At 37.0% G+C, this 24,359-nt stretch overlaps 1 protein-coding gene across 1 annotated transcript in view; it reads left to right on the top strand.

The window, feature by feature from the left end:
* The window catches only part of kdm4b (lysine (K)-specific demethylase 4B), a 113,535-nt gene that overhangs the window by 14,413 nt on the left and 74,763 nt on the right, over positions 1 to 24,359 (top strand). The window contains exons 2-5 of the mRNA XM_067415294.1: positions 2,944 to 3,370; positions 6,147 to 6,322; positions 10,685 to 10,799; positions 14,221 to 14,414. Of these exons, the coding sequence (XP_067271395.1) occupies positions 2,963 to 3,370; positions 6,147 to 6,322; positions 10,685 to 10,799; positions 14,221 to 14,414 (893 nt within the window). The 5' untranslated portion in view covers positions 2,944 to 2,962. The remainder of the gene's footprint in view (positions 1 to 2,943; positions 3,371 to 6,146; positions 6,323 to 10,684; positions 10,800 to 14,220; positions 14,415 to 24,359) is intronic.

Below are 24,359 nucleotides of genomic sequence, written 5' to 3'. Positions count from 1 at the left end.
CTGACATGAAATATACGCACTTTATCATACTAATTGTTTTTAAATTGTAACCTAAAATATTAATGTTAATTTAAAAAAATTACAGAAAAGGTTTCCTCTAATACCAGCTATTATTTTTGCTAGTACATTGATTAGTTTTATACTTATAATTAGTTTTCAGCCTGTTAGTTCATCTCTGCACATTTGTAATGTTTATTTGAAAAATATGAATTCGGTTGTTTTTTTTTGTCACCTCTTAATAACAAGTTTCGAGCCTTTGATTTAGGCTTGTTTTTTATTTTAATGGGTATATTTTTTATCTTTAAGTACATGAAATATACACATTTGCCCTAAAATATTGATGTTAGAAAATAAAAACCTTACAGAAAAGTTATTCCTCAACTACCAACTATTGTTTCTGATTGACTGAATTAAAAAAAAATGTTTTGATTAGTTTTAGTCTTAAGTTATAAGTTCATTGAATCAAGCTTTTCAATTAATATAACATCAAATATTGATGTTAGAAAGTAAAAATATTGCAGAAAATGTTCATTTATTTAGGCTTAGCTATTTTTCTTTTCTCTTTTTTATTTATTTTTGTCTTTAAGGACATGAAATATACACACTTTCCCATATACATTCATATTGCAACCTGAAATATTAATGTTAGAAAACACAGAATTCATTTAAATTAATCTAACCTAAAATATTAATGTTAGAAAACACAGAATTCATTTAAATTAATCTAACCTAAAATATTAATGTTAGAAAACACAGAATTCATTTAAACTAATCTAACCTAAAATATTGATGTTAGAAACTATTACCAGCTATCGTAACTAATCCTCTACTACCAGCTATTGTTTCTGATTGACTCAATTGAAGAAAAAGTTATAATACACTGGTTCATTGATTAGTTTCATACTTATAATTAGTTTTTCAGCTTGTTAGTTCATCTCTGCACAGATTTTAATGTTTATTATTTCAAAATATGATATGGGGGTGTTTTTGACACCCCTAAATAACAAGTTTCTTACAGTGATGTGTTTATTGATTTAGGCTTGTTTGATTTTTATTGGTATATTTGTATCTTGACACACACACACACACACACACACACACACACAATGTTTCTGATATATGCTTTATACTGATTTCAGCACATTTTTTCTCTGAATAAACTGCAAAAAAAGCTTTTCTTTCTTAGTATTTGTGTCTTGTTTCTAGTCCAAATATCTATCAATTCTTAAAATAAGAAGTATTTACTAGACTAGCAAAATTATTGTCTTGTTTTGGGCAAAAATAGCTCTAAATGAAGAGAGTTTTTGCTTAAAATAAGATAAATAATCTGCCAATGGGGTGAGAAAAATAATCTTAATTCAAACAGAAAACAAGATTATTTTTCTCACCCCATTGGCAGATTATTTATCTTATTTTAAGCAAAAACTCTCTTCATTTTGAGTTATTTCCCCCAAAACAAGACAATAATTTTTCTTGTCTAGTAAATGTTTCTTAAGGCGAGACACTACAGGTGAATAGGGAATTTTTTTTTTAAATTACAAGATATCACTATGAAACTTTTCCAGTTTATTATTAGCATAAACATAAGAAAAAAATGTATTGCAAGTTTTGTATAAAATAATGTGCCTTGCCTTGCCTTGCCTTGCCTAAATATGCGCTCATTTGCATATATTTCAAAATACTAAATCTGGAAATTGGAAAGGACCAGGTTCAAAATGATTGGTCCTGTTTGTTAACATTAGATGAGAGGGCTTTTACAGAGGGGACTCTGGATATCTTATTCTGTGCTTTAGTAAATTATAGAGTACTGACAATAGTCAATTTTCGCCATTTCTTTGGAGTAAAAAGACCTATAACTCAAGATAGGAATTATATATCAACAAATCCCTCTGTTAAAGCCTTCACAATATAGTTGAGTATACTGGAAAAGCTGGTGCCTGTAGATGCTACTGAAGTGGAAATATCTAACTGAGTGTGAGAGAACTCATTTTGAGAAAACGGCCTTTAAAGCTTTGTATTGTATAATTGCATACATTTCCCCCACCCTAAAAACTAAAGATATATTCACTTCATTTATATCAGCAGTGTATAACATTTAAAACATATGTAAATTAATAAATTATTAATACAAAAGCCTTAAGCTGAAGAGAAATACCTTAACAAACACATCATAAGTCACAAAAACAGCACAAAAAAACTGTCCTTGTTTACTGTATGTCCATCTATAACTATTTGAATCTAATTCTGACATGGTTTCATCATCTAATCTGTTGTTGTCTACTTTCTTTTTATCATCTCTTGCTACTTTGTCCTTTCTGTGAGCGTTTATGAGCTTATTTTGGCGTTGTCTGCATTTTCTCTCAGACGGAGAATACACAAGAAAGCGGCGGCACGTGTGAAATTCACATCGGCCAATCAGATGTGATTTTCGGCTGCAAACTTTCGCGGTTGGTTAGTTCTACAAAGGAAATGCCCATATTTGGATTAGACAGTCTCATACACAGCGCTGAGAGCTTTACAATGATACCAGGCATGACATGTTTCTGTGAATGGAGACGGCACGGGAGCTCGCGTTACAATAACTTTTGATGATTTCGGGTAGAACTCGAAAGGCGCGAGATGACAAAATATAGTCAATTAACCACATTAATGTGTAATGTCGACATATTTTTTATTTTGATATGAAAGCTTACATAGAGTAAACTGGCCCAAAATCTCAAAATTGACCACTGCATTAAAAAAAAATGATGTTTTCACCTGCCGTGTCTCGCCTTAATGTAAGAATTTTTTTGATATTTTGCCTAGAAACAAGACAAAAATACTAAGTAAGAAGAGGATTTTTTCTCTGAATAGACATGTTTTTAATGTTTTGGGATAGTCGTGCTGTGGTTATTAAATCAGGATATTTTTTGTGTTGTGATGTTTTTGTATGTCCGTCCGCAGCATCAGCTGTCCTGCAGTCATGGACCCATCTTTACCTCCAGACCCAAACCTAGAGGCCCTGGCAGAGCCTGAACCCGCTTTAGATGTGACTCCAAAACCAGTCGCGGCTCAGGATTCATCTGTGGAACCAACTTTGGAACCAACTTTGGAGTCGGATCCGCAGCCATGCGAGGCACCGGTTTCAGGCCCAGCCCAGGAACCATCTGCAGAGCCAACCCCGGCTCCAGAAATAAAACCAGAACCATCTGCACCAGAAATTACACCAGAAACACCAATCCCAGCAATCCCAGCTCTAGCTCCTCCTCCAGCTGCAAACTCCTCCTGCAAAATCATGACCTTCAGACCCACCATGGAGGAGTTCAAGGACTTCGGAAAGTATATGGCTTACATCGAGACCCAAGGAGCTCATCGCGCCGGTCTGGCGAAGGTATCGGATGAAAGTTTACCTTAAGTTTGAGTTTAAAAAGTTGGCATGATGGTAACAAGTAATGGTGGTGGTTGAGGAGAGACCCCTGTCATGAGTGTAAAGTGCTTTGGGTGTACAGTAGTGCATATGAAAGCGCTATATAAATGCCTCATTCATTCATAATGCATTATTGCCGCCTTTACTATCGGAAGTTTCCTACTTCCCACTTCAGAAGTCGGGATTATGAGCTTGTTGTGTTCAGGCGCTTTGTTGTGGGACAGAATGGAGGACGCCAGGTTCACTTTTGTGCGTCTTTGGAGAATGTTATTTTGACACTATAACCATTTCAGTCCCGGTCCCAGAAATCATAGAATACACTATAGCAGCACAACACGAAAGCATATCGTTTATAATCACATTCACAATAAAGGCATAATGTAGACAATAAAGGCTGCTTAAAGACTCAAATGGCAATCGTTCTCAGCCACACATGATCCTATTGTAGAGCTACTTTACCACACTATCTAGATATTCAGCTTGCTCACTATTCTGATGGTCAACTAGATGCGATTTTCAATGTGTTTAAAATACACAATATGCTTCAAATGATCATTAATTTATGTAATTATGAACTACTTTAACGACAAGATGATAAAATTGTTGTGGGAAAAAAACGAATAAAACACAGCAGAAATTCGTCTCCCATCCGCCATTTTGAACGGTTATGCCACGCCCATCTCGGGAACTGGGGTATCAAAATTATTTCCGAACTTCCCAGTGGTAAACACTAGGGATGGCGAAAACGAAACATTTTCTTGACCGACCACCGAGTCTCATTAGCCGGTTGAAACCATTAACCGATTAGTTTAAAATATGCTGCGCTATTTGAAATAGCCGCGAGCCGCGCCTGCAATCTCGCAACTCTGTCACATCTCTCTATGATTTTTCTGCCTCCCGCTCTCTCACACACACACAAAAACACACACACAGAGTACCGGCGCCGCCGCCTCCCTTCCACTCACGTCACTTTTTTTAAAATCCTCTACAGCGCGAAACACGAGTCCCGCAAACGCGGCGTCGAGGAGCTTGTTTGTAATCGACAAGCAAATGGCTCCTTAGTTTCGAAATGGTTTGGGTACGAGGTGATCGCGTTGAAAATAAAGGCGTTTGTCCAGCGTTAGAAGCTTATTTGAAACATTGCCGCGGCTTATTAAGAAAATGACAGCTCCGAAGAGACGCCGCTTTAGTTCGAGGTAGTGCTAACGATAATAAAGAAAGATGATGATCAACACCTTATGTGTTTCCACTGAAAAGTAGATGTAATATATTTCCAGATGTAAGCCCATCTTATGTGTAATGACGCTTCATACTGTCGTCTGCTCTGGCTCTAACCTCGAGTGTTTTAGCCGGTTTACTTTTTGCAAACCTTGTGAACGCGCAAATCCAAACGCTGTGACCGCACGCCAAATGTTTTTATTGGTTTATTAAGTACAAACAGGCGAGTTATGAAAAATTGAGTGTGAGGGATTTGTTCACTTCACACAAAGATTATATAATGAGATGGCTAACTGTAGTAGCGTTTAGTCCACTGTTTATAACAGCCTAATTTAGAGATCACTTTTTTTTTAACCGACAACTTTGATCGGTTAACGTTGATACGGTCAACCATCGGTCAAACGGTCATCGGTTAACATCCCTAGTTAACACGACATCAGAGGGCGTTCATGGGCAGTTTTTACCTCAGAAACTCGTATTTACTATAATTACGATAACACGTGAAGGCAGCATATGTGTCATGAATAACAATGAGCGCTTTTCTTATACAGTATTTAATAATCTAGGTTCATGTTAATTGATAAACATGGTATTGTGCATTGTTTATTCATATTTAACTAGTTATTTACTTAATTTATACAACTTGAAATGTTAAACATGTCATAATATATGTAAAAAAATGGCATAAATCTATGAGTAAATGCTGTAAAAACATGATTTATTGTAATTTCATGCGTTTTTCACCCATGTGACTTCAGCCGATAACCGATATATCGGCCGATAAATCTAAATACAAATTTTTATATAATTTCTCAGAGGCTCATTACAAAAACGAAACTCTCTCCATTAAAATCCATGTCCCAAACACACAGTTATGAAATTCTCATAATAACTTTATGTAGTCAGTATTACAGACTTAACTATATTATCCTTTTTGAAGAGATTTAATTCATATTGCGAGTGATTTAAACCCATCATGGTAAACAGTGCGCATCTGACGTGTCTCAGCTGAAGGAAATAATACATTAGCTTTATTATATCGGACAAATTTTCTTGTCAGGCTGATAACGTTAACATTAAAAATGAACACGTATCGGCCGAAACCGATATAGTGACTGATATATCAATTCAACCCTAATTTTAAATAGTTCAATACTCAATTTATTACTAATAATTATTATTATATACCATAAGAAGGCAACAATAATTCTAATAATCACAAAATATTGCAATTTGCATACTTTTGTCTAAGTTTTATGTACGGATTTCAGTATCGCGTTGGCCAATAAAAGCAGTTTATCGAACAATATCTTTAAATTTTAAACTTTTAATCTAACTTATCTCCAAAAATGAACGAATGCACATAAAATTGCAATAAGTAATACTTTCACAGCATTTATTAATCGTGGATAATGTATTTTTTAACATAAACTTTAATATATTGTGAATGGCTGGGTATGACGTTATCTAATTGTACACCTTTATTAAAGTACATTCGTCATTATTTCCTCTGTTTTCTCAGGTTATTCCACCGAAGGAGTGGAAGCCACGGCGTTCCTATGATACCATTGAAGATATGGTTATTCCCGCTCCCATCATGCAAGTGGTGACAGGCCAGTCGGGACTCTTCACTCAATACAACATCCAGAAGAAGTCCATGACGGTCAAAGAATATCGCAAGCTGGCCAATAGTAAAAGGTTTGTTATTACCAGCCTTTTATAATGTGGCTTCTTTGTAAAGTTTGCCGCCTTATCTGTCAATAATGTGAGTAATAGTGCTGGGCGGTATACCGGTTCATACCGAATATCGGTATTTGACATTTGATGATGTGAATTTTTATGATACCGCAATACACTGCAAAAAAGCTCTTCTTACTTAATAATTTTGTAACAATTCTTAAATCAAGATGCGTTTACTATATAAGTAAAACTATATATGAGTTTTTGCTTAAAACAGGCAAAATGAACAGATATAAGATTATTTTTCTCCCCCCATTGGTAGATAATTTTGCCTGTTTAAAGCAAAAACTCACTTCATTTTGATATTTTTCTCCAGAAAACAAGCAAAAATATCTTGTCATTTTACTCATCGACAGTAAATCTTGATTTAAGAATATTTAGATATTTGGACTGGAAACAAGAACAAAATACTAAATAAGAAGAGCATTTTTTGCAGTGTATCAGTATATGTTGCTTAAACAATGTTCTTATCGTGGCACAATATCGAGCACAGCCGAGATCACAAGGCTGAATCCGAAATCGCCTACTGAAGCATCATTCACTATTCCCTACGTTATCCATTATACACATAATATACACTTGAAGGAGTTAAAGGGTTAGTTCACCCAAAAATGATTTCATTAATCCTCCCCCTCATGTCGTTGGACACCCGTCAGACCTTCGTTCATCTTCGGGACACAAATGAATATATTTTAGTGTAAAGCTGAGAAAGGCTTCAGAAAGGCCTCCATTGGCATTCAGTACATTCCCACTCACAAGACCCATAAAGGCACTAAACACATCGACACACAGCCCATCTCACTACAGCGGCTGGACAATAATGTTACAATGCGACGAAAATAGTTACTGGTGCACAAAAATCAAAATAACGACTTTATCCGCCAAGTTATTGACGTGAACTCGACGCATGCAAGAGAATATGACGCAGATCCGCCGTTCATGACCCAGAAGAGGAGGAGCGAGACCGACACAGGAGACAATAACTCCGCGGATTAAGTCATTATTTAGATTTTTGTGCGCACAAAAACTATTCTCGTCGCTTGGTAAAATTATTGTACAGCCGCTGTACAATGTAAAAACATGTATGTACAAAATATGTGCATAGCATCAAATGATTAACTAAAATGTTAGTACATAGTAGTTAAGGCCATCTAATATAAAGTGGGTCTGAAAATCACCAAGCACCCAGTCGTGCATGGGGGGGGGTGCTGTCATACCACAACTTTCCTGCCAGTCTTAGTGGGCGTCGCCATGACACTCGATACTTCCGGTTGACCGTATCTCAGTTCCGGTTTAGCACAAATAACAGTTATGCTGTTATCACGCCAGACGCGAGTGACGCGAATAAATAGGGCTATTCGCGCAAACATGGACACGTGAACATTTTGAATCCATTCGCTTCATTCACTACACAACATACTCCGTCTGCAGTGCGTGTGCGTTGCGTTTTTTCCCGTACCCATGTTAACGGGTGACAGCTTTCACACTGCACGCGGATGCGGTCCGTCAGTCCGTTCCAGGAGCGTTGCGTCTGCAGCAGTGCATGGATCGTTTTCGTACCGAGTCTATTTTTTGCTGCGCTGCGTTGCTGCATTAAAGTGATAGAACATTGTTCGCATTAAAATAAACATGTACTGACACGAAAATCTAGTAATTTCACCACAGATGCATATCATTTCAAATATACTCTTGTTTCAAAGTCAACACATGGCTTTTTTTCTCAAGTAAAGCAACAAAACGATACCTTACCTGGCATTTCGGTAAAAAAATGTGCCATAATGGAGAGCACTCGTACTTTCTTGGAGGTGGAAAGCAAAGTTCTTTCTGACCTGCAGGATTTCTTTTAAAAGGGTTTAAAAACGAAAGAAAAGACGAGAGTCGGCTGTTTTTGAATAGACTATTGTAAGTTTCTAATTTAAAATGTTTGTGATTTAAGGCTATAAACTATGTTTAAATGTTTTGCCACTTGTGTGAGCTAAATCTAAAGTATATGAATACATTAATTTAATAAAATGTTGTTTAAATGTGTAGGCTACGTAACCTGACTTCTATTAAAGAGTAAACAAAGAGAATATGAATTCTGACGAGGCATGTTCAGTAAAAACTTTTGGATTTTAAATAAAAAATAATGAATAAATGCTGTGTTTGTGGTGTGCAACAGCGGATCAGTTGCGGACTGCAAACGCAGCATATGTGAAAGCAGGGTGTGGGGCTCCTGCAACGCACACACAACACAACACACACCGCACACGCACCGCACACGCACCGCAGACGGAGTATGTGTGAAACGGGCGTTATGCTGCGTTCACGCCAGACGCGAGTGACGCGAATAAATAGCGCTATTCGCGCGAACATAGACGCGTGAACATTTTCACTCCATTCGCTTCATTCACTACACAACAGACGTGGGTTTGCGTCATGGGAGGGGCTTCTGCCAGGCAGCGGCAGTCGTCAGAAGGACGAGCCGAGTTAAGGCTGCTCTCGCTGGGGTTAATGAGCGCTGAGCGCCGCTGAGCTCTGGGTCTCACACCTCTGAAACCTTGCTTCCATAAACCATGCAACGTAAACGGAGTCGTTTGACATGCACCCTACGCACTCCATTCAATGCCCAACGAGCTTCAAATAAACTCAAGAATTGTGATGTAGAAGTAATATTTTAATATTTGTAATTGTTGAAATCATGTCAGACATTGTCAGAAGACTTTTTTTTAATCAACATGAGAATAGATGCATGAACTTCAATTAATGTAAGTGCATTGTAATAAAAATTAACATTTCATTGCTGTAAATTTAATTATTGAGTTTATATAATATATTAGTTTAACCTTTTTAAAATACTGAAGTACAACTGTATAATTTTTTGCAAGGGGTTTGTTTATTGTTTTCAATAATTTACAGATTTAATGTGTAGCAAGACCGCTCTAACAGCCTAACGTTAAATATAGACCTGCACTCCCGCGGGACCAACCGAGTGCGGCGCGGGATCATATTTGATGGTGAATGCGGATGCGGGCGGAAAGATATTATTGTGTGCGAGTCGCAGGAAAAAAAAAAAATGTGCGGGACTCCCGCAAAGTAGAAATATCTAACAAAATAAATAACTAGAAACAAATAAACCTTTATTTATAATAAAATTAAAGGTGCACTATGCAGCTTTTGTCCACTGGAGGGCGCCTATGCAAAACAAATGCGTAGTTTGATGACGCAAAGTGTGAGCGCAGCATCTTGGGAGATGTGGTCTTCTCATCACAGCCGGTGAAAAATAGGACTCGGGCAGAAATCACGTTCATGGATGCGGTTATTAACATTACTGTAGTCTAAAGCAGAGCAGGACCGAGTGTTGAGGAGCTGAGCACGGCTGCTGGAGCGATTGTTAAACAAATACCCGCCTCGCGAATACCGGGACTTTTATTATGACGGGACGGGACTCATTTGCCGGGCGCCTGCACAGATCCGCTCTTCCGGTTATGATTTTGAGGTAATGGAGCTCTGTTTATCATATTAGATACATTTAAGTGTGTTCAAAACGATGTTATGACGTTACTCCGTTCGTTCAGTTGTTCACACTGCTAAGAGTAAAGCGCTCCTGCCAAATAAAAGCCGAAACCGAGGGTAGCGCAGATATGACGCAATTGACAGGCGACTCCCTCAAATGCAATGCTGCAACGTCCCGGTCATCGGTTAAAATAGCAATTTTCTCACAATTTACAAATAGTTGGAAACATCTGGGATATTGTAGGTACTCAACTGAACAAAATATATAACACTGGCCTAGTGGTTTTTGGATATTTTACTGCAAAAATACTACATAGTTCACCTTTAAATCGATTTACAGGCGCATGGACGGAAGGTAACTCTCGCGTGGATCATAGGAACAGCCAAGCCTACACACAGTGGCAAAATGTCTGCGCCGCATAACTCAGGTGAATCGCTTAGAGCTACAGATATTAGTAAGTTCTTGTAAGAAAGTCAGATCCATGCGACCATCTGGGACATGTGATCATTTTGCCTGAAGCGTTGTTGTAAAAGTCTACTCCTGAATCCTGATAATACAACCAAGCGTTCAGCTGATAACAGTACAGAGTAACGTAAACCGGACGTTCGTTACCGGCGTGTTCTACGTTGCCATAGAGATCATGGGAAAGGTCAGAGTTCGGGAAAGTTGTGGATACCGGGAAACCGATATCATTTAGAAAAATACCGTGATATGATTTTTTTTTGTCAGACCGCTCAGCACTAGTAGTAAGATGTCATTGAAATGCACCGTTTGGCTAGTAAACCGTTACAGCCTAATTTGCACTTTAACTTGACCGATTGCAGGTACTGCACCCCTCAACACAAGGACTTTGACGACCTGGAAAGGAAGTACTGGAAAAACCTGACGTTTGTGTCGCCAATTTACGGTGCCGACGTTAGCGGCTCCATCTACGACCCGGTGAGTGACTAAACATCCGCTTACGTCTCATCTATCCACTGATCGGATCTGATTTCGCTGCAGCGATCACTTGAAGCGTAATGTAGTTTGACTTTCTAAAACTAAAATCTCAGTTACATCAGTGTGTCCAAAGTGAAAATAGACATGGTGTCGAAAGTACAGCTAACAAAACAAACAGTTCTTTATGTTTAATGCCCGACTGATGTGATTGATTGATCGTTTGCTCACCTTGACTGTAAGTTATAGCCAGTATAAGTCCTGTCTTGGCCATGTAAAGCCGGTTACCACACAAAGAAGAAATAATAAATAGAAATATTTATGTGTTAAAAAAGAGAACTGAAGCTGAAACTACATCAGTGATCAATAACTAGAAGTTTTTCAGTGTATAACCATTGCAAAAATGATTATTTATGTAATTTTGCAGATAATTAAAGTATTTTTATAGTGTTATTTTGCTTGCGTTATTATTTTTTTAGTGTTATATTAGGTTGTTAAAAGTAGAAATTGTAAAGCAATTAGAATTTTTTTTAAATAGGCATTTTAAAGATATTTTGTGTTTTAATAGCATATTATTAATAATTTAGTAATATGATTTAGCGTATTATTTGTGAAGCTTGTTCATGGCTCCAATACGTTTTTGCTTTTTATCAACAAAAAAGGTGTTTTTGTATTTTTATAACATTATTTTATAACGTTTTTTAAAAGAAGAAGTTGTTAGGCTGGTATTTTTGTTCATGGCTCCTTTAAATTTAGTTTTTGATCAATAATTTTTGTAATTTTTTATAGCATATTATTTGTGAAGCTTGTATTTTTGTTTATGGCTTCTTAAATACATTTTTGTTCAAAAAGTTTGTGATCAAATGTAGTTTTTTAAAGGCATTTTCATAGCATTATTGACAGGTTGTTAAAAATAAAATTAGTGAAGCTTGTAATTTTGTTTTCATGGCTCCTTTCAGTTTTTTATCAATTCTTTTTAGCAAATTTAGTTTTTTTAAATAGGCATTTTAGAGGTATTTTGTGTTTTATTAGCATATTATTAATAATTTAGTAATATAATTTAGCATATTATTTGTGAAGCTTGTATATTTGTTCATGGCTCCTTACATTTTTGGTTTTATCAAAAAATGTTTTAAGTTTTTTTAACCCCTTAACTGCCTAAGTTTACTTGACTATATTTCACTTAAATCCTAATGTAATCGTGACAAACTATATATTGTTGGAAAGGTCTAACACTCCTGAAGAGATATGTGTCCATTGTTTTATGATAAAAATTACATGATGACAGTAAAATAGTCATTTATGACGAGAGTGCCCCTAAAAAAAAAATCTACATCATAACAGCAGTTGTAACCTTTAACTACTTTGTAATGAAAATCTTTTCTTATCTTGACAAAACACATAATTTCTTGACAAAACACATATCATTTGAAAGGTCTGAGTCACAATGTTCTATATTTGGTGACTGTTTTATGATGAAAGTGATATTTGGACAGATATTTACAGGAAAATACATCAAATAAACAATCAATGGAAATTGAATGACACCCGGTGGCTATTTTTGGTATAGCACCTAAACAAAATCTCATGGGGACTTTAATTTTTGTGATATCAACTTCAAATTTGGAACACAATTTGTTTAGACATATGGCTTTGATTTCATAGTCATTTTTGAGTAAAACATTTTTTTGTAAAATATTTATTTTATATAAATTAAATAATATTTTGTACTGTATTTTTCATTTTCAATCAATTTAAACTTCCATAACTTTTCTATAATTTAATATTTTGAAATGCTTTCACGTTAGCAATAATCTGCCGATTGTCATCTTTAAATCAAGACCAAACTTAAGTCTATATACCAAAGCATTCATGAATTACAGCCCTTTAAGTTTGGATAGTGCATTTTCATGACTATTCTCAAAAAGGTTAAGGGGTTAAAGGTTTTTTGTATTTTTATAACATTATTGCAAGTTTTTTAAAAGAAGAATTTGTTAAGCTGGTATTTTTATTCATGGCTCCTTTAAATTGAGTTTCTCATCAACATGATAAGATCAAATATGTAGGTATTTTTGTATATTTTTAATAGCATAATTTTAAGGTCGTTAAAGCTTGTAATTTTGTTCATGGCTCCTTTAAATTAAATATTTTGGTTTCTATCAATTATTTTTAATTTAATGTAGTTTTTTGTAATGTTTTTATAGCATATTATTTGTGAAGCTTTGATTTTTGTTTATGGCTTCTTAAATACATTTTTGTTCAAAAAGTTTGTGATCAAATTTAGTTTTTCAAAAGTATTTTATTTCATTATTGACAGGTTGTTAAAAATATAATTTGTGAAGCTTGTAATTTTGTTCCTGGCTCCTTTAAATACTTTTTTGTGTTTTTTTTTATCAATTCTTTTTATCATATTTGTTTGTGTTTCTTTTAATCGCATTTTAAAGGTATTTCGTGTTTTAATAGCATATTATTAATTATTTATTAATATAATATTTTTGTTCATGGCTCCTTTAATTTTTGTTTTTTATGAAAATGTTTTTAATTTGTATTTTTTTTTGTAGCATCATTTTAAAGTTGTTAAAGCTTGTCATTTTGTTCATGGCTTTAAATTACATTTTATGTTTTTTTAATCAATTCTTGTTTATCAAATTGGTATTAAAAAGGTATTTTTGTGTTTTAAAAGCATATTATTTGGGAAGCTTGTATTTTTATTCATACATTTTTAGCATCAAAATGCTTTTTTGTTACAAATAAAATATGTGAAGCTTATAATTTAGTTAATGGCTCTTTTAAATTACCTTTTTTTTTGTTTACATGGTAAACAATATATATAATTTTGTTAAAATATTTCCATATTAGGAGTGTTTATAAATCATTCAGTCATTGGGGTTGAATTGTTATGTTATATTGGCTTTATTTTCTTGTGCACACTGCAAAAAATGCTCTTCTTATTCAGTATTTTCTTTGTGTTTCCAGTCCAAATATCTAAATATTCTTCAAACAAGATGCATTTACTACATCAGTAAAACGATATGTGACATTTTTTCTTGTTTTTTTTTAAATAAAATAAAAATGAAGTGAGTTTTTGCTTAAAACAGGCAAAATGATCTGCCAATGTTATTTCTGTTTGGACGGAAACAAGAAACAAGATTTCAATCAGAAATAAGATTATTTTTCTCACCCCATTGGCAGATCATTTTGCCCGTTTTAAGCAAAAACTCTCTTCATTTAGATATTATTTTTAAGAAAACAAGAAAAAATATCTCATGTCGTTTTACTGATCTAGTAAATGCATCTTGATTTAAGAATATTTAGATATTTAGACTGGAAACAAGACAAAGATACTGAGTAAGAAGAGCATTTTTTGCAGTGCATGTAGTAAATGTTGTGTGTGTGTGTGTACTGTGTGTTTTCCCTGATAAAGGACATCGCGGAGTGGAACATCGGCCATCTAAACACTCTTCTGGATATGGTGGAGCAGGAATGTGGGATCGTCATTGAGGGAGTTAACACACCGTACCTGTATTTTGGCATGTGGAAAACCACCTTTGCCTGGCACACGGAGGACATGGACCTCTACAGCATCAACTACCTGCATTTCGGGCAACCTAAGTCCTGGTGAGCTTCCTACATTTAGTTAAAGGGGTTAGTTTCGTAGGCCTGTCACGATAACTACGTTTTCTTTTGCAATATATCGTCCCAGAAATAATAACAATAAACAATATTATTGTCATTTTAAGACCATTTTATACCGCTGAATATATAATCCTAATTTAACAGCATAATAATGCAAGTAGAGCTACACACTTTCAAATTACAACCTTTTACACTGCAAAAAATGCTCTTCTTATTTATTATTTTCTCCTTGTTTCCAGTCCAAATATCTAAAAATACTTGAATAAAGATTCATTTACTAGATAAGTTAAATTACATTAGATATTTTTTCTTGTTTTGTTGGAAATACGATCTAAATGAAGTGAGTTTTTGCTTAAAGCAGACAAAATGATCTGCCAATGGGGTGAGAAAAATAATCTTATTTTTGATTGGGACGGAAACGAGAAACAAGATCTCAATCAGAAATAAGATTATTTTTCTCACCCCATTGGCAGATCATTTTGCCTGTTTTAAGCAAAAACTCACTTCATTTAGATTTGATTTTCAACAAAACAAGAAAAAATATCTTATGTTGTTTTACTGATCTAGTAAATGCATCTTGATTTAAGAATTGTTAGATATTTAGACTAGAAACGAGACAAAATGACTAAATAAGAAGAGCATTTTTTGCAGTGTAATTCTTTAGATCATGGAAATTAAGGATAAAAAATATATCTTAAAAAATAAATAAAACATTTAATAAATAGTAATTAAACATTTTCCCTTTTGAAACGCCTTTAACATTCTGCGTTGGCATTTATATGTGCACCGGAACGGGATTGCTGCTTAGAAATCGAGCCCATTTGGGCTTATTCTTCTAAACTATATGTATATATATATATATGTGTGTGTGTGTATGTATGTATGTGTATATATATATATATATAATAAATAAATAAATAAATAAACAAACAGGGCCGTACCCAGGATTTTCTAAATCCCGAGGTCCAAATATGAATTTTGGAGGGTTTGAAAAAAAAAAAACATGTCCCTCCTTTATATATGCATTTTAAGACATAAGAAAATCAAAGAATCAGCTAAATGTAGCTTCAGTGTGCGTGTGTCAGTGTGCAGTATAAATTATTTTAAGAAGACAACAGATTTTCATAAATGAGAATCTGGGAAAATGTTGCAAAAAAATTAGACTCCAAATTAAAAACAATTGAAAATCTGTTTTGTTGTTAAATTGAGCCAAAGACGACATGTGTGTGACTCCGTCTTAGAAAACTTAGCTAAAGTAAATTTTGTGATTTACATTATGTAAAGAACATTATTTGAACATATAACCTTGATATATTTAATGTTGAATGAGTAAGATCATGTCAAAGATAGAAATCAATGTGAAAATATAACCAATGAGTGAAATCTAAATTTGATGCTCCTAATCTCAATATTAGATTATGAGACTTTAGCCCTGTATCTTTTCTCTTTTCAAAGCTGAGCTTTGTTTGAAGCAGTCATTTTCTTCTGTATCGGTAAAAACAAAGTTGTAAATGTAAAGAGAAAAGAAAACCAGGTCAAGAAAACGTTAGTAGTTAGCATCCCTGATTATTAAGCGCTCTCGCGGTGTTGTGATGTCAAACGTCAGTCGTTGTTCGAAGCGCCGGTTGGTGGTTGTGGCATTTGTCCCGCCTCTCCTCCACTGTGATTGGACATTGATGTTCAGCCAAAGTTGAACTGTGGACGCTCAACGCGTAAAAATGGATAAAACCTGCCAGCTGTTGACTCTATTAAAAAGTGCGGCGCATCCATTGGAAACAGTTGAAAACATACGCCGGGCGAGGCTAGAACACCTGTTTGTACACACGCCGCCTTAATAGGCTATTATTTTGCAACTTCTATTATGTACACCTCTGAGAATTACCGAGGTCCGGACCTCGGGGACCTCAATGGTGCGTACGGCCCTGTATATTAATAATATGGGGCATCAGTGGCTCAGTGGTTCATGTAGATTGTCTACAAACCGAAAGGTTGGTGGTTCGATCCCCGGTTCCACCTGACCAGGTGTCGAAGTGTCCATGATCAAGACCCCTAACCCCAGCTGCTCCCGACGAGCTGGATGAGCCTTACATGGCTGACACCGCCGTCGGTGTATGAATGGGTGAATGTGAGGCTCTTTGGATGGCCATAGGGTCTGTTAAAAGCGCTATATAGATGCAGTCCATTTACCATAACGCCTCAAAAGGCGCCTTTTCTTCCCCTGTAGATAACCGCTCGGTGTTTGAAGGAACTGCCCGAGAGTTAATCGAGTAAAATGTTGTTGACATTCATTATCATGTAAACATAAAGGGCAATATATTGCATCACAAAAAAATGATCGAGGTCATGTGCATATATTGTGCTATATATGAATATATTGATTATTGCGACAGGCTTATTAATTCGCCATTTTTTAACACTTGATGAGATTAAAGTGGCTTAATATGTTCAGAATTGGCCCGCATTTTACTGAAGAGTTAATTGCCATATATGGGTAAAAACAAGTGTCTCACAAAACTTTATGCTTATTTTAAAGGGTTAGTTCACCCAAAAATGAAATGTCTGTCATTAACTCCTCCCCCTAATGTCGTTCCACACCCGTAAGACCTCCGTTCATCTTCACACACAGTTTAAGATATTTTATATTTAGTCTGAGAGCGTATGCAAGTGTATGCACACTATACTGTCCATGTCCAGAAAGGGAATAAAAACATCATCACAGTAGTCCATATGAGACATCAGTGGGTTAATTAGAGTCTCTTGAAGCATCCAAAATACATTTGGGTCCAAAATAACAAAAACTACGACTTTATTCAGCATTGTCTTCTCTTCCGCGTTTGTGTTCAATCCTCAAATAAAGATTCAAACGGTTATGAATCAGTGAATCGATTCATGATTCGGATCGCCAGTGTCTTGTGATTTCAGCAGTTTGACACACGATCCGAATCATGAATCGATTCACTGATTCATAACCGTTTGAATCTTTATTTGAGGATTGAACACAAACGCGGAAGAGAAGACAATGCTGAATAAAGTCGTAGTTTTTGTTATTTTTGGACCCAAATGTATTTTGGATGCTTCAAGAGACTCTAATTAACCCACTGATGTCTCATATGGACTACTGTGATGATGTTTTTATTCCCTTTCTGGACATGGACAGTATAGTGTGCATACACTTGCATACGCTCTCGGACTAAATATAAAATATCTTAAACTGTGTGTGAAGATGAACGGAGGTCTTACGGGTGTGGAACGACATTAGGGAGAGGAGTTAATGACAGACATTTCATTTTTGGGGGAACTAACCCTTTAAGGGACCCTCCTGTAGTATAATCTAAATGAAGGAGCTTAAATGTAGATTGGCCACATGGGGGCGCCCTTGTCATTCACTTCAGCTGTGAACATTTAGGATGACATCATCGAGAAAGATGAATCGTGTGCTTTGTCTCACTGTATCTCGTGCCGCATCTAAACCAGCTACGGGCTCTTTATAGCAGAGCGTTTGGTTGTGAAGTGAACCCTCTGGAGCATTAGATGTGATTAAATGAGAAGTGTTGTGCTGCATATGTTGAGGTGTTTGCCGTGTTTTGTGCATCGAAATCAAGTAAGATTAACAGCTACTGACCTAAAGATTTGCAAAGCAAGCGTAACATCCCCTCGATTGAAAGCGAAATGCCTTTTGAAATGACTTGGTATTCTGTTGGTTTGTTTTTCTGAAGTTGAACTTGACTCTCCTTTCTTGCGGAGAGAGACTTTAATACGGTATTTTGAGGTTCAGAATACACAATTTTCCGGCTGGATGTCTTTCCCTGTGATGAGAGAGCTCAAATAAACATACTTACGGTATTATTTTTCCACATGTGAGCTTACTACAGACATTTCTGTCCGTTTTCTTCTTCTTCTTCACATTTATCTTTTATAGCATCTCCCTCTCACTCTCGTGTTTGGTCTTCTCCCTGGTGGATCCTGTTATTTTCCTCCTCTTTTGAGAAGGATGCATGTGTGTTTTGCACTCTCGCACACTAGGCCTTGATGCCCTTGTCTTGCGTCGTCTTGACTCTCAAACTGAGCGTTCATTAGACGTGGCTGTCGTATCTCGGGCTGTTGTACAGAGTGATATTTCATCCATCTGTGCGTCCCGTGTCTTTATCCTCAAGCTGGAAAGCGCTTGTCAATCAAGGCTGTTTTGCTCAATGTTGGATCTTTGTGGAGACTGTATAGGGCTTCTACACACAACTCCATGCGTGACTTGAAAGGCATAATAGATTTCGGTAACACTTTATAATAATGGTCCGTTAATAATAGATAACTCTGCAGGAAGTAATGCAGCACTAGCACTACATTAACACCTCAGCTACTACTGTTAACTAATATAGAAACCAGCTGAACTAATCAGTAACATCGCATTTAGGAGATAGTTCCTTATTAAGTAATCAATAATGACTGACTGAGATTAGCCTCATTAATAACTATTAAATAACTGACCAATTATCACATTATTGTGTGTTTGAGATGTAATTAATCATATTCTTTAGTCTGAATAAAGTCATAAAAGGCTTCACTAATTACCTCGTCATTATGGAGGAGCTACTGGTGATCTGGGTAGGGTTGCACCAGTCGTTCGTAAGTTATCTCTTAAGCCCCTTTCACACTGCACGTTGGACCCGCAATATTCCCGGAGCATTGCCGGGTCGCCTTCTGTGTGAAAGCAACCACGTCCCGGCATTGATTACCGAATTCGACCCGGGTCGGGGACCTAGTAACATTGCGGTATTCGACCCGGGACGAGCGCTGTGTGAACAAAAGCCGTAACTAATGCCGCAACGTGTACGTAGTTATCGTGCGACTCCTAGAGCTTGTTTTTTCAATAACACAACCCTGCAGTGCCAGAAGAGCTCGTCGGTGTTTTAAACGCAGAGAGTGTTCGTATACAAAAGAAACTCAAATTAAACAAGCAGAAATGTGCGCAAACTGGACACAAGTCGAGACCACGGAGCTCCTTACTATCCGCGCTGAAGCTGAGATCGCTCGCCATTATACGTCACATCAGGATGTCACGTGTCAACTCGACCCGGGACCGTTACGGGTTGTGTGTGAAAGCGCACATATTACGGTATTTCGCTGGCAGTGTGAATGGCCCAAATCTAGCGGCCCGGGAACAAATGCCGGGTCGCATTATCCGTGTATTTGCTGGAATCGCAGTGTGAAAGGGGCTTTAAATTTGAACGTAAAGTCCACTCTAGAGGCTTAGTAACTACTAGCTAGTTTGTAACTAACTCAGTACTTTTTTCGGTTGCACCATTTGGTCTTAAGGCAGAACGTAGTTAGTAGGTCGTAAGCTCTCCGTAAAGTAATGCGTAGGCGCATTATATGACGTTTACCCTCAATGATCCAATCGCAGCCTTCAAATACGAGAGCTGAAGTTGTGTTAAAATGTTGTAAATTTTAGTTTATCCTTCGTTATTATAACTTATTACACGGCTCCTGATTGGTCAATCGCGCATTCCAGCGGTATGTTATTTCCAGATAACAGCCGCTCATCCGGGTACTACGAGTTATCTTGACCGGTTCTACTTCTGTGCTTAACGCTGGCGCCATCTTGTGTCTTAAACAGCCGTGGGTTACAATGGAAGACTTCAAGGCGGGTTTCCTTTATAACGTTTTTAATATGGATATTTTTCTGACACAAACGCATCGATTGGAATCAGAAGGCTCTATTAACCCATCGGAGTCGTGTGGAGCACGTTATTTGACGGACAGCTGCATTTTTTATGGACTTCAGAAACAGCTCCAACTACTGCTGGGATTAACGTTAGCCTGGACTTTTTAAATATAACTCTGATTGTATTTGTCTGACAGAAGAATGTCATAAACACCTATAATGACTTGAGGGTGAGTAAATCATAGGCTTGGTTTCATTTTTGGCTGAACTAACCCTTTCAGCATTCATTTTCAACATTTAGCAGCAATAGATAAAGGCTTAAAGCAGGTTGGAACTGTTTTTCTTCGCAGAAGCTTTGCGTAAGAGCTAATAAAATATTTAATCTCAAGACAATATTTAGTGTCTAATTTATTTGAGACTAGTAGCCGTGTAATAAGCGGGATAATGTCCACCCAGCCGGTTGTTATCGCAGAATAAACCCCTTCAGAGTGATGCTCCGCTTCGCCTCGGGGTCCTGATCACTCTGAAGGGGTTTATTCTGCGATAACAACCGGCTGGGTGGACATTATCCCTTACTTATTTTGCCTCATGTAGGCTAACCAATGGTAAAAATAAGTTTCCATTAAATACAATAAATAATTTAACTTAAGTGATTGTATATAACATTCAGAAGCATTCAGTATATGAAACGCCATTAATAAGGGCATAACAATAAATAAATACTGAAACCAAATAACAAAAGAAATTACTTTTATTGATTTTGACTGATTTTATTTGACATCATGACATGCACAACACGGAGAGATGAGACGGATGGGACGGATGCATGCAGCGGCACGGGTACGTGTTAAAGAGCCGCTAACAAAGTAACTTAACTTAAAATATAAGTAGCCTAAATGTAAATGTATTATCATATTCGTGTAAAGAATTAAAGTCTGTCATGCAAAACAAGAGCTTTATTGTGCAGTTCAGTCTGTCTGCTACCTATTCCAACCATTACTCCTGATCGGAGGCTTCCGTAAATATTTAGTCTAAACGTAGATTTACGCTTCAACTTAGTTCAATGGTGCAACGCAAAATTTGTTGTAACTTAGGGCCAGTTTACGTCAAAACTAGGCTAAGTTGTAACTTGCTGGTGCAACCGGCCCCTGGACCGTTATTTTAAAGAGGAAAATATGGTTTTCCACCTTAAAATAATGCTCCAGATCACTAGAAGTTCCTGAATAATGACTAGATAACACTTAAGGAATTAGTGAAGCATTTTATGACCACACTGAGAGTAAACAAAGACCATTTCTCTCATCTCAGACATGTTAATGTTGTGCTTAGTAATTAATTAGTACATTTTTATAATTTTTCCTTGTTACCTATTAGTTATTAGTGACGCCAGTCTCATCCAGTAACTATTAATGATCTAAAAAGGAACTATCTTAGTCCTGAATTCAGTATTACTGATTAGTTCAGCTGGTTTCTATATTAGTTAACAGTAGTAGCTGAAGTGTTAATGTAGTGCTAGTCCTGCATTACTTCCTGCAGAGTTATCTATTAATAACCGACCATTATTATAAAGTTTTTCCGAGATTTCGTTACGAAAGGATGGTTTTTAAGACTTGGGTTGAAAGTAGGAAGTGTACACCTGTCCCTAACCCTACTCTTAAACTTACCCAGACCACCACACCAGTGTTATGCAATATAATATGAACACAATAAGTACATTGTACTTATATTTTGATGGCCACCTAATTTAACCTAATCTAATAGTGGGACCGTATTTTCTATCAAACGTCAGTCGTCTTTATCTCGTCAATTTAGTCAAAAGTACATACACGCGTCAATCAATGTGTAAATGTTTCACAGATGCATAAGTTACAACTGCCTCCATTTCTTTAAGAAAAGGTTAAAATAATTGTATTAACTATAACTTAAGTCTGAATGTAAAAATAATAACACAATGTAATCATCTAATCCCTGATCATATGATGGGGGATCCCCATGACAGGGAACGCAAATGCTAACATCAAGGATTTCTCATGTAAAAGTTGCATTAGGGCCAGATTTGATGCTGTTGCTTGACACTTAATGCCTTGACATGGATCATGTGAAAAGGTTGTAGCGTGTTTTGCTCCTGATCTATTACGCACAGGTGTCCAAAAGGATAGGAGTGCAAATCCGTGATTCTTTGAGAGGTCTTGCGCAAGTCTCACTTGCTCTCTTGGGTATCTTTCCGTCTCCATTTCTTCTGTGTCCTCGTATCTCTCTGAAGTGTTAGCTCTTGATGTCTCTAGCTAAGCATTCTCTCTTTCTCTCACTCTCCGGAGGCCTTATCTCAAGTTAACTTTCCGTCGCTTCTCAGCATAACAGAGAACGGCAAGACTCTTGCTTAGGGTGGGGTAGGGGAAAGGAAAAAGGAGAATTTACTCAGCCTTCAACTCGGCTTAATGCAACTGTGTGTGCGCTCGTCCTCCCCACCCAAACACCCCCTTCCGCTTTTGAAATTGAATCCGTTTTACTTTTCTGGTAATTACAGTATGTTAAAGCGTGTGTGTGGTAGCTGTTTGCCTAACCCTCTGTTCAGCCACTGTGAAATTAACTTCATTCGCCTCCAACTCTCCTCCCATCAAAGTCATAATTCTCGCCGCCTCCTGAGATCTAGTGTCAGATTCTTAAAGATTGCGGAGTGGCCCAAAGTGGTGCGCACGCTGCCGGAAATAATCTCTGTGAGAGGGAGTGCGGCAGCCGAGGGGATAGCGTGATTCTTATTGCTAGTTTTCTTGTTCCTGTCCTCTTCAAGATGATGACAAATAAAATCGTAACGCTGCCGGTGGCGTGGATGCCGATTTGCAGGTTGGGGTTTTGTGTGGCCGGCATGGGATTGGAGAGATATCACATTTGGGAAGTGAAGTATGGAATTGTTTCATGGGTCGTAAACAAGGTAAATGGGATGCGTCCCTTACATACGCCCAGGCACATAAGTACCCGTGTAAAAATCTCGAAACGGTGTTTATTGGGCGCTTTTTGTTAATTTCGTAGTTCCGGTGGTGCATGAGGAACCTCAAGAGACAAGAGGCCTTTCTCCAATCGGCCGTTTCCAGTCACACCAAGTCAAGCCCCTTGGATTTGGCTTGATTACTGGTGCCCCCGGTGTGATTTTCATCAATACTTCTTCCCCAGACAGTTCCCAATCGAACTTCTGCATATTTTGGTTGCCAGATAGAGTTACTGTCAGCTTGATCTGGTGGGGCTAGTGGGGTGTAAAGATACTCCTGCTGGCAGGAAGCGTTTGTACCCTAATTACAGCCAAGCCACACATCAGATCCGGCTTTTATCCGAGAGAAAAGGAGAGAAAGACACATCTAATTATTATTGATCTGTGGTGGCACCTCAAACACCAAATTAAATCCACAACTACCAATGCCTTCAGAGTTGTTGGCGGTAGGGGCAGCCGTTCGATTTTTTTGATGGCTCCATCTTTGGTTTTTCAAGGATCGATGCATGTAACAAATGCACATCATCATGGGAAGACATTAGCAACTGTTATTGGTCTACTTTGGGCTGTCTTTGGCACATTGCTGCTTTGCAGTGTCTTGGGTTGCAAAGTACCCAGAAACTTTCCAGGATTTTTGTTTAAAAGGTTTTTCTGTAAATTTACCAGAAATGTTCAGCCCCTTTGCATCTCTATGAAAGTATGAATGTATTAAAGTTTAATCTTGCTAAACTTCTTCGAGATCCAGTTATATTCCACTTTGAATGCTGTCTGTGTAAAAAGTTTGCTAGTGATGTGATTTCTACACATGGTGTTGTTACCAAGATATGCTTTAGGGTATTAAGAGTAGCATTCATCGAGTTCAAGAGGCACAGAGCTCCTGCACTATATCATGCTACTGCTAATTTGATAAATATGAATTTGGGAATCACTTAATGCTGACTCGCCGCCTTAGATCAATCAATCTTTCATCTATTTCTGTCCTGTTCTGGTTTGGTTAGTGCGTGTTTAACCCATGGTGTTATTTCAGGTCCACTCCTTCCTTGTACTGCCATTCCTTTTACTTCAGTTAAAGTCGCAGCACTTTATGAAATAAAACAAGCTCTTCCTGCAAGTCAGCTGCATACAAACACAACCTTTTAATCTGTCCACTTGGTATTCAGTTGACTTTCAGATGATCCCCGTCTGTTTTGGGAAAACCACTGCTGTGAAATTGCTCTGTGTTTAGCTGGAAAATGCCCGTAAAATCCCTGTTTTGTCTCCTGTCTCCAGTAGAGGGCAGTGC

This window comes from Pseudorasbora parva, chromosome 14 (genome assembly GCF_024679245.1).
Source record: "Pseudorasbora parva isolate DD20220531a chromosome 14, ASM2467924v1, whole genome shotgun sequence".
Lineage (NCBI taxonomy): Eukaryota > Metazoa > Chordata > Actinopteri > Cypriniformes > Gobionidae > Pseudorasbora > Pseudorasbora parva.
This window is presented reverse-complemented; position numbering and strand designations above follow the sequence as displayed.